The 13,206-nt window shown below is 40.5% G+C and overlaps 1 protein-coding gene across 6 annotated transcripts in view; it reads right to left on the minus strand.

Moving 5' to 3' along the window:
• Positions 1-1,124: 1,124 nt before the first annotated feature.
• Positions 1,125-13,206, minus strand: part of LOC139376919 (muscular LMNA-interacting protein) — a 43,018-nt gene continuing 30,936 nt past the window's right edge. For all 6 annotated transcript variants that reach the window (XM_071119917.1, XM_071119918.1, XM_071119925.1 and 3 more), the window contains 2 exons: positions 4,586-4,639; positions 1,125-2,162 (listed from right to left, as the gene is read on the minus strand). In XM_071119917.1, coding sequence (XP_070976018.1) covers positions 1,908-2,162; positions 4,586-4,639 — 309 coding nt within the window. In that variant the 3' untranslated portion in view covers positions 1,125-1,907. The remainder of the gene's footprint in view (positions 2,163-4,585; positions 4,640-13,206) is intronic.

The following is a 13,206-nucleotide window of genomic DNA, read 5'->3' on the forward strand; positions in this document are numbered from 1 at the left end:
GGCTCAGTCGCGAAGTGGTAGGCCACACAAGCTCACAGAGCAGGACCACAGAGTGCTGAAGCGCGTAACGCGTAAAAATCTGTCCTCGATTGCAACACTCACCACCGAGTTCCGAGCTGCCTCTGGAAGCAACTTCAGATCATGAACTGTTAGTTGGGACCTTCATGAAATCTGTTTCAATGGCAGAGCAACAGCACACAAGCATAAGCTCACTATGCCCAATGCCAAGCGTCGGCTGGAGTGGTGTAAAGCTCGCTGCCATGGGACTCAGGAGAAGTGGAAACGTGTTCTCTGGAGTGATGAATCATGCTTCATCATCTGGTCGATTTTGGGCCCAAAATCAGTGCCCGACCTCACTAATGCCCTTGTGGCTGAATGGAAGCAGGTCCCCACAGCAATGTTTCAACATCTAGTGGAAAGCCTTCCCAGAAGAGTGGAGGCTGATATAGCTGCAAAGGGGGGACCAACTCCATATTAATGCCCATGATTTTGGAATGAGATGTTCGCCGAGCAGGTGTCCACATACTTTTGGTCATGTAGTGTAGATGTAATAGCATACAAATGTAAGCAAGGTTTTAAATTATTATATTTTTGTCAAATATTATATCTGTTTGTGCTTCTTGCAGTGAATTTGCAGTCTACAAACTGTTTGTTATAATTTTTGGCACCCCGACCATCCACTCAAGAAAAAAAATGGCCAGTGGCTGAATCTAGTTGATGATCCCTGCTTTAGAGATTGAAATTCTCTGTGGATGTGCGCAGTTTCGTTCGGGAATATTGACGGAAAAAAATACAAGACGAAAAAGTCTATTTAACATGCATGGTGTAATCAGAACTAAATATAGTAGCAACTATGGTCGCCACTGTAATTAACTTGTTCTAGGCTTCTTGCCTGGAGAAATGTGTCCACTGTTATGTAATTAAAACTTTAATTAACTATAATTTAGTTAATTGTATGTAGTGCATAGTATTGACAACTCTGAAGTTGAAATGGGTAGAGAGATGCTGACAAGTAGAATAACATATACAATTTGTCAAAATGAGAAATGTTTCAATTAGTTATGTTCTGAGTCAGTACAAAGAAATCACAGGGACACACAGGTACAACACCAACACGGCATAGATGTACTTGCATTATGTATAATAAAAATTTTATTCGCATGTATTAAAAAGGTCAGTAAATCAAACAAACTTTTTGAAAGATGACAAAATATTTTATTCAATGTTGGAACAAACTAATTTATCCCAAAATACAAGTCAGAATGATTAAGTAATTATATCAATCACTTCAAAAAGGATTCTCCTTCATCCCAGTGGAGCATGTAGTTTCACAATCTCCAGAAAAATGGTGCATTCCATAAATGTTTATACAATAGCAAAAGCAGTTGAATTTATTGCATGCGGTCACACAGAAGCCCTCTTTGTCAATACTACAGGGAATGACTCTCTGTAACACTTTATTTGAAAGGTCCGTAATAAACCATTAATAAGGCATTTATAAACTATTTATAATGCGATTACAAACAGTACTCACCATTTATTAATCATTACCCCCACATTCATAAATGGTAGCAAATATCCTGTGTTGTGCGCTTACTATTTTACCAGGTACTGCTGGAATGTCTACCAATGGCATGCCCATCTTTTTGTGAGAAATTACACTGGTCACTCAAAACATTTATAAGGTATATGTAAAGCTTAAATAGCACTCACTTTAGATTAGGGGCTGCAAAAAGACTTAATAACTAATGATTAGTAAAAGGTTTATAAATGTGGGAGTAATGATTAATAAATGGTTAACACACTTCATAAATGCCTTATAAATGGTTTATTACGGACACTTAAAATAAAGTGTTGCCTTAATCTCTACCCCGTTCTGTTTGGTCATCCATTTATGTCACAAACAATTAAATGTGCGTCTCAAAGGCTTCCATCTTTACCTTGGTAAGGTTGAAAGAGGTCGCACCACTTTGCCAGGATCCATCTTTTGCAGGGTTAGCTTTCGGCTCCTCGGATTCAGTAATCAGCAGTGAGGAGATTGAGATGTTGTCTTCCTCTTCTGTTGTTGAGTTATTCTCACTGTTCTTCTCTGTGTTCAAGGCCAGGTTGCCAGAGCTTATGCTGCCATCTGCCCCCATCTTTCCCAAAAGTGTGTTATCAAGCTACAGACAAAAAATATGATGTTACTGTTGAAAAAGAGATGTCAGTGTCTGTGCCAATGAGTAAATAAATATGAGCTGTGAATTCAGTTACTCTGCACAACTACTGACAATGTTATAATTGATTAGTAACATTCTTGTTACAGTTTAAGTCTGCAGTTGAATGTGTTCCGAATTTTTATCCTCACAACCAGCATCTTAGGACACTGCAATGTGTGGTGGTATTTACTGTCAAAGACCTACGGTAATTGACAATTTTAGTCATTGATTGGACAGAGCACCAATTCACCTGTTCTCACAGACCCAAATCCATTGCAAATGGAAAAGCATTCACAGAAAATAAGCAAGGACTTCCAGAATTGCAGTTTTGTTAGCAAAATTTTGTTTAGACGTTATATAACCATTTCCTCTATTAACTCCAATCTGGGGGTGAGAGCTACTGAAACACTTGTTACAGAGGACTGAAAAATACTTCTGTATTTTTTAAACCTCATGTTTTGAACTTGACGTGTCAATGTATGGTCCATATGGGCATTTCATTGAATTCTTATAAGATTGACATGATATACACATTTGATGTTGTAAAACATTTTTGGGACCCCTCTTGGCTTGAGTGCTATTTTCAAAACTACTGGCTAAAAAGTATGCCCCCGTTCCCTCCCTGTCCCGCCCCCCTGGAAGGCTCTTTCCCCAGAGCTAAACAGCCGGATCACGTTCTGCGCATGTGTTACTTAAACTTAACTTTATGCACAGCTTAACTTTATTGCATAGCTGCTGATCACCCTCCCCTCACTTTACGTTTCTCACTTTATCCATCGTGAATGATAATTCTTAACATTTTGCCGGTGATACATCCATTCAGCATCTGCATGTCAACCGTTTAACCTCAATCAGTTTCATTGGAATATGCATTAAGATCTTATTGAATTATGTACAGTGTCGTTTTGTGAGAAAATTCGGAGCCAAACGTTCCCGTGCCGTGTAGGCGGTAGGCTATGAGCCAGAGTTTGACTAAAACAACATGCCTGTCAATTGAAGTGATCAGTCTGCCGCACACAGGTTAAAATGTTTGTGGGCCGTAAATTAGATTTTATTAAAGGTAAACAGAGAAAGGTTGCTTATAGTTACAACAGTTTGTACAACAGACAAAGACATCCGGTCATGTGCAGGGGGAGCATGGGTGTACTGGGACAAGAATTCGGCCCTGTCATTTTATCCACACAAACCCACAGCACTGTGCGTGCCACCAACTCACTGTGACCAAATCATGGTTTCATGACCAAATTTTACGTTTTAAGTGAGGTGACAAAGTAGAATGAGCTCTTTCTACATTCATAGGCAACCTTTCCGTTTTTTAAGATCCATGATCTTGGCTGTCTACCTGATGACAGTCAGAGCATCTTTACTGATGCCGCGTTTTACTTTGAATTTGAGCATGCATGTGTCGCAGGAAGGCCAATAAGATCATCAAGGACCTCAGCTACCTGAGCCATGGCCTGTTCTCCCCACTTCAATCACACAGGAGCATCATGGCTAAAACTAACAGACTGGCCAATAGCTTGTACCCCCAGAAACATCAGGCTGCTGAATAGCTCCCAACCCCCATGCACACTGTTGGAGCGCAGAGCTTCAGAATTTTACTGTACACTGCAACTACATCTGCGACCCTATGCATATGACTAAATAAAAATCTAATCCCAAACGTTATTGATTTGTATAATAGAGAAATTGCGTAAAAATATTTGCCAGATGGCCAATCCGCCACTGAGGGGAAGTGAGAACAGGAAAGAGGGAGCAGCAACTACCTACATTTTTCTGCATCAAATAGAGAATCCCTCACATGTGCAGAATGTTTGGTTGTTTAGCTATGGGGGAGAGATGTCCAGAGAATTCGGCCAAGCAGCCACTCCGTAAAAGTAAACAAAAACATCTGTAATGCATCTTTAAGTGAGGGAAGAAGCACTTCCAACTTTCATGATGCTATATCCTAGAAACAGTAGGTGACAACTTCAGGAAGCAAACATCAGATGAAAACAGGAAGTAATGGCAATGCAAAGTCAATGGGGAAAAGGCTGAAGGCCGTTTGTTAAAGTATTAAATAAGGTGTCTGCTAAGTGTCTGTTCAAGTCTGTCTCTGTGAAATAGTCTATTAATTGAATTGCAAGAAAAGTAACCCAAACATCCTTGGTCCTGAGCACACAGCTGGAGAAAAGAGCAGTTACTGGACAAAGCACTGACATTAGTAATGCCATTAGCATTGAATTAGTATAATGCTTTTAATATATTCAGTAGTGCATTCTAAATACAAGGCTATTATGTCATAATAATACAAACCATTCAAAAAATGTCAGACTCCCCACTATGATTGCAGAATGGGTTATTTAATGCAGCGTCTCAACATAGTCTCAATAGATATTATATGTTACCTTTTTGGACATCAGCGCCTCATTCTCATGGATTGTCACAAACGGGTGAGTAGACTTTCCGTTTTGGCATCCAGAGTAGAACCACGGACCAAGAACAGAACAACAAGATAAAGAACAAATAATGAATAAGGGGTTCATTCAAATTGAATCTCGAAATATTCAAACACATTACTCTCTTCATTGTTACCCAACATAAATAATTATAATGGTTACAAAGGAAAAAGTAACAAGGTACTCTCAAATATGAAATACATGCTCCATGAGTATGTTGGAAACACCTGTCTGTGACCTATAAATTGGATCCATACCCTTGTTTGCAGCTTGAGTCATACTTGTATTGTCACTGCTGATGTTTCTGCCTTGGGGTGACTAGGACAGTGGACACTACGCAAACTAGAACACCACTACGAATTGGTGAATTCTTAAGAGCACAAATACCCTTCAAGAGACGTTCGCTGAATCAAAACATTGGGCCTCCAGTTGACTATTCTGTTTACCTGTGCCTGTACTTAGAGTGGATAATTACCTTAAGAATAGTTAATGTACCTGCAGATTGACTGTAACGGTATAGTGCTCACTAGTGTAATGAATACGTCGCTATTTTGCCGCATGATGTATAAAACAAGATTTATTCAATAAATTAAAACAAAGGCGTGCCACAATTACCAATGAACACAACCCATGACAAAAAGGATCTCAGTGTGACTGGTCTATAATAAAGACCAAATATATTACCAGACCCAGTGGGCAAAATGTGGAAAACAATACTTGAATTCATATCAAACATGAAAAACTGAATCTTTGTATTTGCACCACTGCCTGCTGCTTGATCCAAAGAGACTCACAAATTGTATTTTGTGACAAATGGGAAAACTGTGTGTGTGTGCCATGGAATACTCAAACCCAACTAAACAAAGGGGAGATAAAATTGGTAATGAACGTCAAAACCACAAGTGACTACCTTGAAATGTCAAATCAGAGTGTCATGCCCTGACCTGAGAGAGCCTTTTTATGTCTCTATTTTGGTTTGGTCAGGGTGTGATTTGGGTGGGCATTCTATGTTCTGTATTCTATGTTCTTTAGTTCTATGTTTTCGCCGGGTATGGTTCTCAATCAGGGACAGCTGTCTACCATTGTCTCTGATTGGGAATCATACTTAGGCAGCCTTTTTCCCCTTTGTTATTTGTGGGAAGTTGACTTTGTTAGAGGCACTATAGCCCGTGTAAGCTTCACGGTTGTTTCTTCATTTCTTGTTTTGTTGGCGTCATTTTATAAATAAAGAAAATGTACGCTCACCACGCTGCGCTTTGGTCCATTTATTCCAGCCAGGAAGACGGTCGTGACACAGAGGAGAGACTTTTGTGACAGAACCCTCTCAATGTCTATATACAGTACATTCAGAAAGTATTCAGACCCCTTAACTTTTTCTAAATTTTGTTACATTACAGCCAATCTACCCACAATACCCCATAATGACAAAGTGAAAACAGGTTTTATTAAAAATAAAAAACAGCCTATTGTAAATACCTATTTACATAAGAATTCAGACCCTTTGCTATGAGACTCAACATTGAGCTCAGGTGCATCCTGTTTCCATTGATCATCCTTCAGATGTTTCTACAACTATATTGGAGTCCACCTGTGGTAAATTCAATTGATTGGACATGATTTGGAATGGCATACACCTGTCTATATAAGGTCCCACAGTTGACAGTGCATGTCAGAGCAAAAACCAAGCCATGAGGTCGAAAGAATTGTCCGTAGACAGGATTGTGACAGGCACAGATCTGGGGAAGGGTAGCAAAACATTTCTGCAACATTGAAGGTCCCCAAGAACACGTTGGCCTCCATCATTCTTAAATGGAAGAAGTTTGGAACGACCAAGACTCGTTATAGAGCTGTCCTCCAGGCCAAACTGAGCAACTGGGTGAGAAGGGCCATGGTCAGGAAGGTGACCAAGAACCCGAAGGTCACTCTGACAGAGCTCAAGACTTCATCTGTGGAGATGGGAGAACTTTCCAGAAAGACAACCATCTCTGCAACACTCCACCAATTAGGCCTTCATAAGACAATCATAAGTAAAAGGCACACGACAGCCCGCTTTGAGTTGGTCAAAAGGCACCTAAAGTCTCTCAGACGATGAAAAACAAGATTATCTGGTCTGATGGAACCTGAATGCCTGAATGCCAAGCGTCACGTCTGGAGGAAACCTGGCACCATCCCTACAGTGAAGCATGGTGGTGGCAGCATCATGCTGTGGGACAGGGAGACTAGTCAGGATCGAGGTAAAGATGAATGGAGCAAAGTACAGAGAGATCCTTTATGAAAACCTGCTCCAGAGCGCTCAGGTCCTCAGACTGGGGGCGAAGGTTCACCTTCCAACAGCACAACGACCCTAAGATCACAGCCAAGACAATGCCGGAGTGGCTTCAGAACAATTATCTTAATGTCCTTGAGTGGCCCAGCCAGAGCTCGGATTTGAACCTGGTCTAACATCTCTGAAGTGACCTGAAAATAGCAGTGCAGCAAAGCACCCCATCCAACCTAGAGAGGATCTGAAGAGAATATTAGGCTTTTAGATTTGTGTGTATTAGGTAGTTGTTGGGGAACTGTTAGATTACTTGTTAGATGCTACTGCGTTGTCGGGAACCAGAAGCACAAGCATTTCGCTAGACTTGCATTAACATCTGCTGACCATGTGTATGTGACATATACAATAAGATTTGATTTGAAGCATGGGAGAAACTCCCCAATTACAGGTGTACCTTGTAGCGTCATACCCAAGAAGACTGTGCTTCAACAAAGTACTGAGTAAAGGGTCTCAAAACTTATGTAAATGTTTCAGTGTTTTTATTTTTGCTTTGTCATTATTGGTTATTTTGTGTAGATTGATAACAATTTAATCAATTTTAGAATAAGGCTGTAACTTAACAAAATGTGGAAAAGGTCAAGGGGTCTGAATACTTTCCGAAGGCACTGTATATAAACTCCATACTACGTTTCATGTTTTGTGTTAGACTGCATTCTCTGAAATGATCCAGTCTGTTTAGACTTTGTTTGCAGTTGGCATTTCTTGATGACTTCTTCAGTGTTGCTTTGTGTCCGAGCCTCCCAGATTGAAAACAATGTTTATTGTGTCAGTCATTGACATTTCAAAACCATCCCTGATGTTTTCATAGAGACAAAATAAACTTGTAAGTGCTCACTGTCATGACATCTCCCTCTGATATTGTGATTGTTTTCTCAATGTCTGGAGGCTGAAAAGATTTGGCATGTGTCCCCAGATCCTCAAAATGTTTTACAGCTGCACCATCGAGAGTATCCTGACGGGTTCCATCACTGCCTGGTATGGCAACTGCTCGGCTTCCAACCGCAAGGCACTACAGAGGGTAGTTCGTACAGCCCAGTACATCACTGGGGCCAAGCTTCCTGGACAGATTCTACCCCTAAGCCATAAGACTCCTGAACAGCTAATCAAATGGCTACACAGACTATTTGCATTGCCCCCCCCCCCCCCCCCCACCCCCCCACGCTGCCCTTACTCTCTGTTATTATCTATGCATAGCCACTTTAATAACTCTACCTACTTGTACATAATTACCTTAATTACCTCGACACCAGTGCCCCCCGCACATTGATGCATTGACACTGAACTAGTACACCCTGTATATAGACCCACTATTGTTATTTACTGCTGCTCTTTAATTATTTGTTATTCCTCTCGCTAACTTTTTTATGGATTTTCTTAAAACTGCATTGTTGGTTAAGGGCTTGTGAGTAAGCATTTCACTGTAAGGTCTACTACACCTGTTGTAATAACATTTGATTTGATTTGATTATGTGGGTTTTCATGCTGACTTTGATACCACATTACTCAGATCGAAACAAATTTCTGCATCAGACATTTTAGTAGCTTTATAAAATAGTTGGTTCTATTAGTTTTAACATGATCATTTTAGATATACATGGCAGGAAGACCTAGTTGTACTTGTGACTTCCTATATATTCACAGCTCATAAATAAGAAATTAAATAATTATTTAATTGCTAATAACTATAAAGTATGGTCCTTCCTGCATTTATACACTCTAACCTTGTGTTCTGACTTCCATCTTGTTGCTACGCTACCATTTAATGTGAAAAAAAAGTGTAAAATAAGACCATGTTATATGTTAACCTTAACTACGTGTTGAGTGTTTGAAAGCTTTTAGTGCGTTGAATTAGATGGAGATGGGATGGGAGAAGAGATTGGACACACTGGTGATTAGAAATTGAATGTGAGAGAGTGGCTCTGACAGAAGGTCTCAAGGTAACAACAGTGGGTACTGAACATTGGGGGATCAAAATGAAGGAATGCAAAGTTATTAAGATGGACTGATGCAGACTCTGGTTACTTTATTAGGTTTGGTAAACAGCTGACAAGTGTTCCAAAACCTTCTTCATGTATGTGCCAAAATGACTGAAGAGGAGATGATGTATACATTTGGTTATGTCATACCAGTAGTTGGTTTTCTTTGTATTGCTCAGTTGGCAATCATTCATAGTCAACCGGAAGTATACCGCCCAAGCATATACATGTTGTTGCCCCCATGCGTATGCATGAAGGAAAACTGTGAGGCGAGTGTAAAATTGCTTTTGCCTAGCTACTGCACCCACTTAAGGTCCGGTTTCTGAAGCAATCATCTGTAATTATGGCACTGCCCCTGTTTCAAGTGGTTAGTTTTGTCTGCCAGCTGCCTACGATTGAGTACATTACAGATGTAAGATCTTAATTTGAGCCAGTTCGCTACAGCAGGAAAATAATCCTGCAGCAATAGGAAATATGAATTGTTATGTGGATTATAGCTAATTGTAAAAAATGGTAGGGGTTGATACCTTTTCCGTTAGGGCAAATCAAGTCTGCAATTTTAAAGTGGAAATTACAAACTTTAGAAGCCTTTTTAATGCTGTACTGCACTAAAAGTTTTGATTTCTTGGCAAAAAAAAGAGTGATCAAATTAAGATCTGTAGGTGCGGTTTTCCCAATGACAGAGATGGATAGCGTTCGGTCCCTATCTCCGTCCACTCACTTCTCCGATGATAAATCTCTATCCTAATCGTTTGGTTTTATCCCTCTTATAACTTCTATACTGGCTATTTAATAGACCGACACCAACCAAGTTGTCCTGATGACTGAATGAAAAGCTCTCCATTACAAGAGGATGGTTTGACTGGATATGGTTTGATTTGAAGCTGGATAAAGCTCAAACGTTCTACCATAATGATGCCTGTTGTGATGTGAATACCTGCTGTGTTGGGAGTTGAGCCAACAACCTATCGTCTCACAGCAGATCTACAAAGTGTCACCCAATGGGAGTGCTATACATAATTAGATATGAAACAGAACGTTTCCTGACTTTGTTGTCAGTAAGTCTTGACTAGATTAAAGGTTGTGAATAAAGGACATAAATCCATCCATCTTTGATTGGCATTAATATATATATATATATATATATATATATATATATATATATCACACAACGTGTGGGTCTAATCCTGAATGCATCCTAGCCGGTGTCAATTACACAAGTTACCACCGGCTAAATCCATGACATTAAAATGCCTATTTACTCTGTTCCGTCTGACTGCGCAATCCAATATCTCATTAGCCCAGCCAGGCAATTTATGAACTTGATCTCCATTATAAAAAGCATCTAGACATTACGTCACAGTTCTTGTAGACTAACATTAAGTTTTCAACAGCGGAGATTTATATAAATATTACTGTCTGTCTCTCCGACATTTTCCAAATGTTTTCAATATTCAAATTCGATCTCCAGCTGTCCCATAGTATGAACGTGTCGGAAGTCGGGATGAGACAGACAGGTAGGCAGCTTTTCTCCATCATTTTTATGTATATATACAAAGAACTGTCGATAGAAAACAAGTCAAATGAAACAAAGCGCAGCTAGTTTTCCAGCTTCAGTTTTGAAGTGATTTTGTTAGCTGTGTTGTTGGCTAGCTCTTGAACAACAGTGTCCTGATAAGAGAGGACATTTCCTATGCCAGGTGAAATCTGCATCATTAGCTCATTGTTATGGATGTATACAAATAAATGTCACTAGAAAACAAATTAAACAAATGCAGCTACTTCGTTTTTATTCTGGCTGCACTGTTTGACGTGACTGTAAGTTAGCCATAGTTGGCTAGCTAGCAATATTGCCAGCCAATATGGCAATGGAACATTTTGAACAAACGACTGGGTCGTGTCAATAGATACAGAACAAAAAGACTGAACGACTGGGTCGCGTCTTTAACAATCTAACCGATAGAACAAACAACCAGCCGGCTTGGGTAGCAACCCTAGATTTGTGTTGGGGCGATATCTTGTGGAAGGATGAAATAGTATGAATAAATTCATCAAAATAACGTTTTTAATTAAAATATGTAAATCATTATTTGAATATTTTGATAACCCATTGTATAAAAGTGATAATGCCCTCGAAGCCGGTGTTTGGACCTTGAAGCCGGTGTTTGGACTTTGTCTCAGGCCTAACAACCTCCGTGCCAATATCCTCCAAACACCGGCTTCTCTGGCATTATCACTCACAGTAAATATACTCATATGAAGAGTTTATATCCAAAACGCTACATCCCTACATTTTTCACATTTTAGTTTTTTCATCAGAAATGGTTGCTTATGGGTTATGGGTGTGTAAAATATGACTATCCTCTGATTTTTTATTCATAGATTCTGGATGTGTAAGAACATTTTTCTTTTTGCAAAACCAAGTATCCATTGTTTAGCTCGAATAGAATGTTGGTACTCCGTATATTTGACTGTGATATGTGGTTCTCACCTAGCTATCTTAAGATGCACTTACTGTAAGTCGCTCTGGGTTGACCCATGTATTTATCTCTGTGTACACTCACAAGACTCTACACACTCACGCACACTGATACTCCAACACACGCACGCGCACACACACACACACACACACTGAATTTGCATCCACACACATAACATGCACAAACATTTATACTGACAGGATTGGGAAAACTTTTTGGCCTTAGGGCCACATTGGGATTTTGAAATTCAATGGATGTGGCATATTTTGGGGGACCAATTGTTTGTTAAAATCAATTTGCGAGGGCCTCCCGAGTGGCGCAGTGGTCTAAGGCCCTGCATTGCAGTGCTTGAGGTGTCACTACAGACCCGGGTTTTATCCCAGGCTGTGTCACAACTGGTCGTGAATGGGAGACCCATGAGGAGGCGCACAATTGGCCCAGCGTTGTCTGGGTTAGGAGAGGGTTTGGCAGGCCGGGATTTCCTTGTCCCATCGCGCTCTAGCGACTCCTGTGGCGGGCCAGGAGCATGCGCTGACACTGTCGCCAGGTGTTGTGTTTCCTCTGACACATTGATGAGGCTGGCTTCTGGGTTAAGCGGGCATTGTGTCAAGAAGCAGTGCAGCTTGTCTGGGTTGTGTTTCGGAGGATGTACGGCTCTCGATCTTTGCCTCTCCCGAGTCCGTACGGGAGTTGCAGCGATGGGACAAGACTGTAACTACCAATTATATATCACGAAATTGGGGAGAAAAAGTGGTAAAAAGTAAAAAATGTCTCGTGAGCCGGATTGCAGTGCCCGGCGGGCCGTAATTTCCCCCCCTTAGACAAGCACACATACAATCATATACAGTTGAAGTCGGAAGTTTACATACACTTAGGTTGGAGTCATTAAAACTCGTTTTTCAAACACTCCACAAATGTCTTGTTAACAAACTATAGTTTTGGCAAGTAGTTTAGGACATCTACTTTGTGCAACAATTGCTTACAGACAGATTATTTCACTTATCACAATTCCAGTGGGTCAGAAGTTTACATACACTAAGTTGACTGTGCCTTTAAACAGCTTGGAAAATTCCAGAAAATGATGGCATGGCTTTAGAAGCTTCTGATAGGCTAATTGACATCATTTGAGTCAATTGGAGGTGTACCTGTGGATGTATTTCAAGGCCTACCTTCAAACTCAGTGCCTCCTCAGAAAATAAATTGTAGACCTCCACAAGTCTGGTTCATCCTTGGGTGCAATTTCCAAACGCCTGAAGGTACCACATTCATCTGTAAAATCAATAGTACGCAGTATAAACACCATGGGACCACTCAGCTATTATACCGCTCAGGAAGGAGACATGTTCTGTCTCCTAGAGATGAACGTACTTTGGTCCGAAAAGTGCAAATCAATCCCAGAACAACAGCAAAGGACCTTGTGAAGATGCTGGAGGAAACAGCTACAAAAGTATCTATATCCACAGTAAAACGAGTCCAATATCAACATAACCTGAAAGGCCGCTCAGCAAGGAAGAAGCCACTGCTCCAAAACTGCTATAAAAAAGCCAGACTGCAGTTTGCAACTGCACATGGGGACAACGATTGTAATTTTTGGAGAAATGTCCTCTGGTCTGATGAAACAAAAATAGAACTGTTTGGCCATAATGACCATCGTTATGTTTGGAGGAGAAAGGGGGATGCTTGCAAGCCGAAGAACACCATCCCAACCGTGAAGAATGGGGGTGGCAGCATCATGTTGTGGGGGTGCTTTGCTGCAGTAGGCACTGGTGCACTTCACAAAATAGATGGCATCAT

Source organism: Oncorhynchus clarkii, chromosome 20 (assembly GCF_045791955.1).
Source record: "Oncorhynchus clarkii lewisi isolate Uvic-CL-2024 chromosome 20, UVic_Ocla_1.0, whole genome shotgun sequence".
In the NCBI taxonomy this organism is placed as follows: Eukaryota; Metazoa; Chordata; class Actinopteri; order Salmoniformes; family Salmonidae; genus Oncorhynchus; species Oncorhynchus clarkii.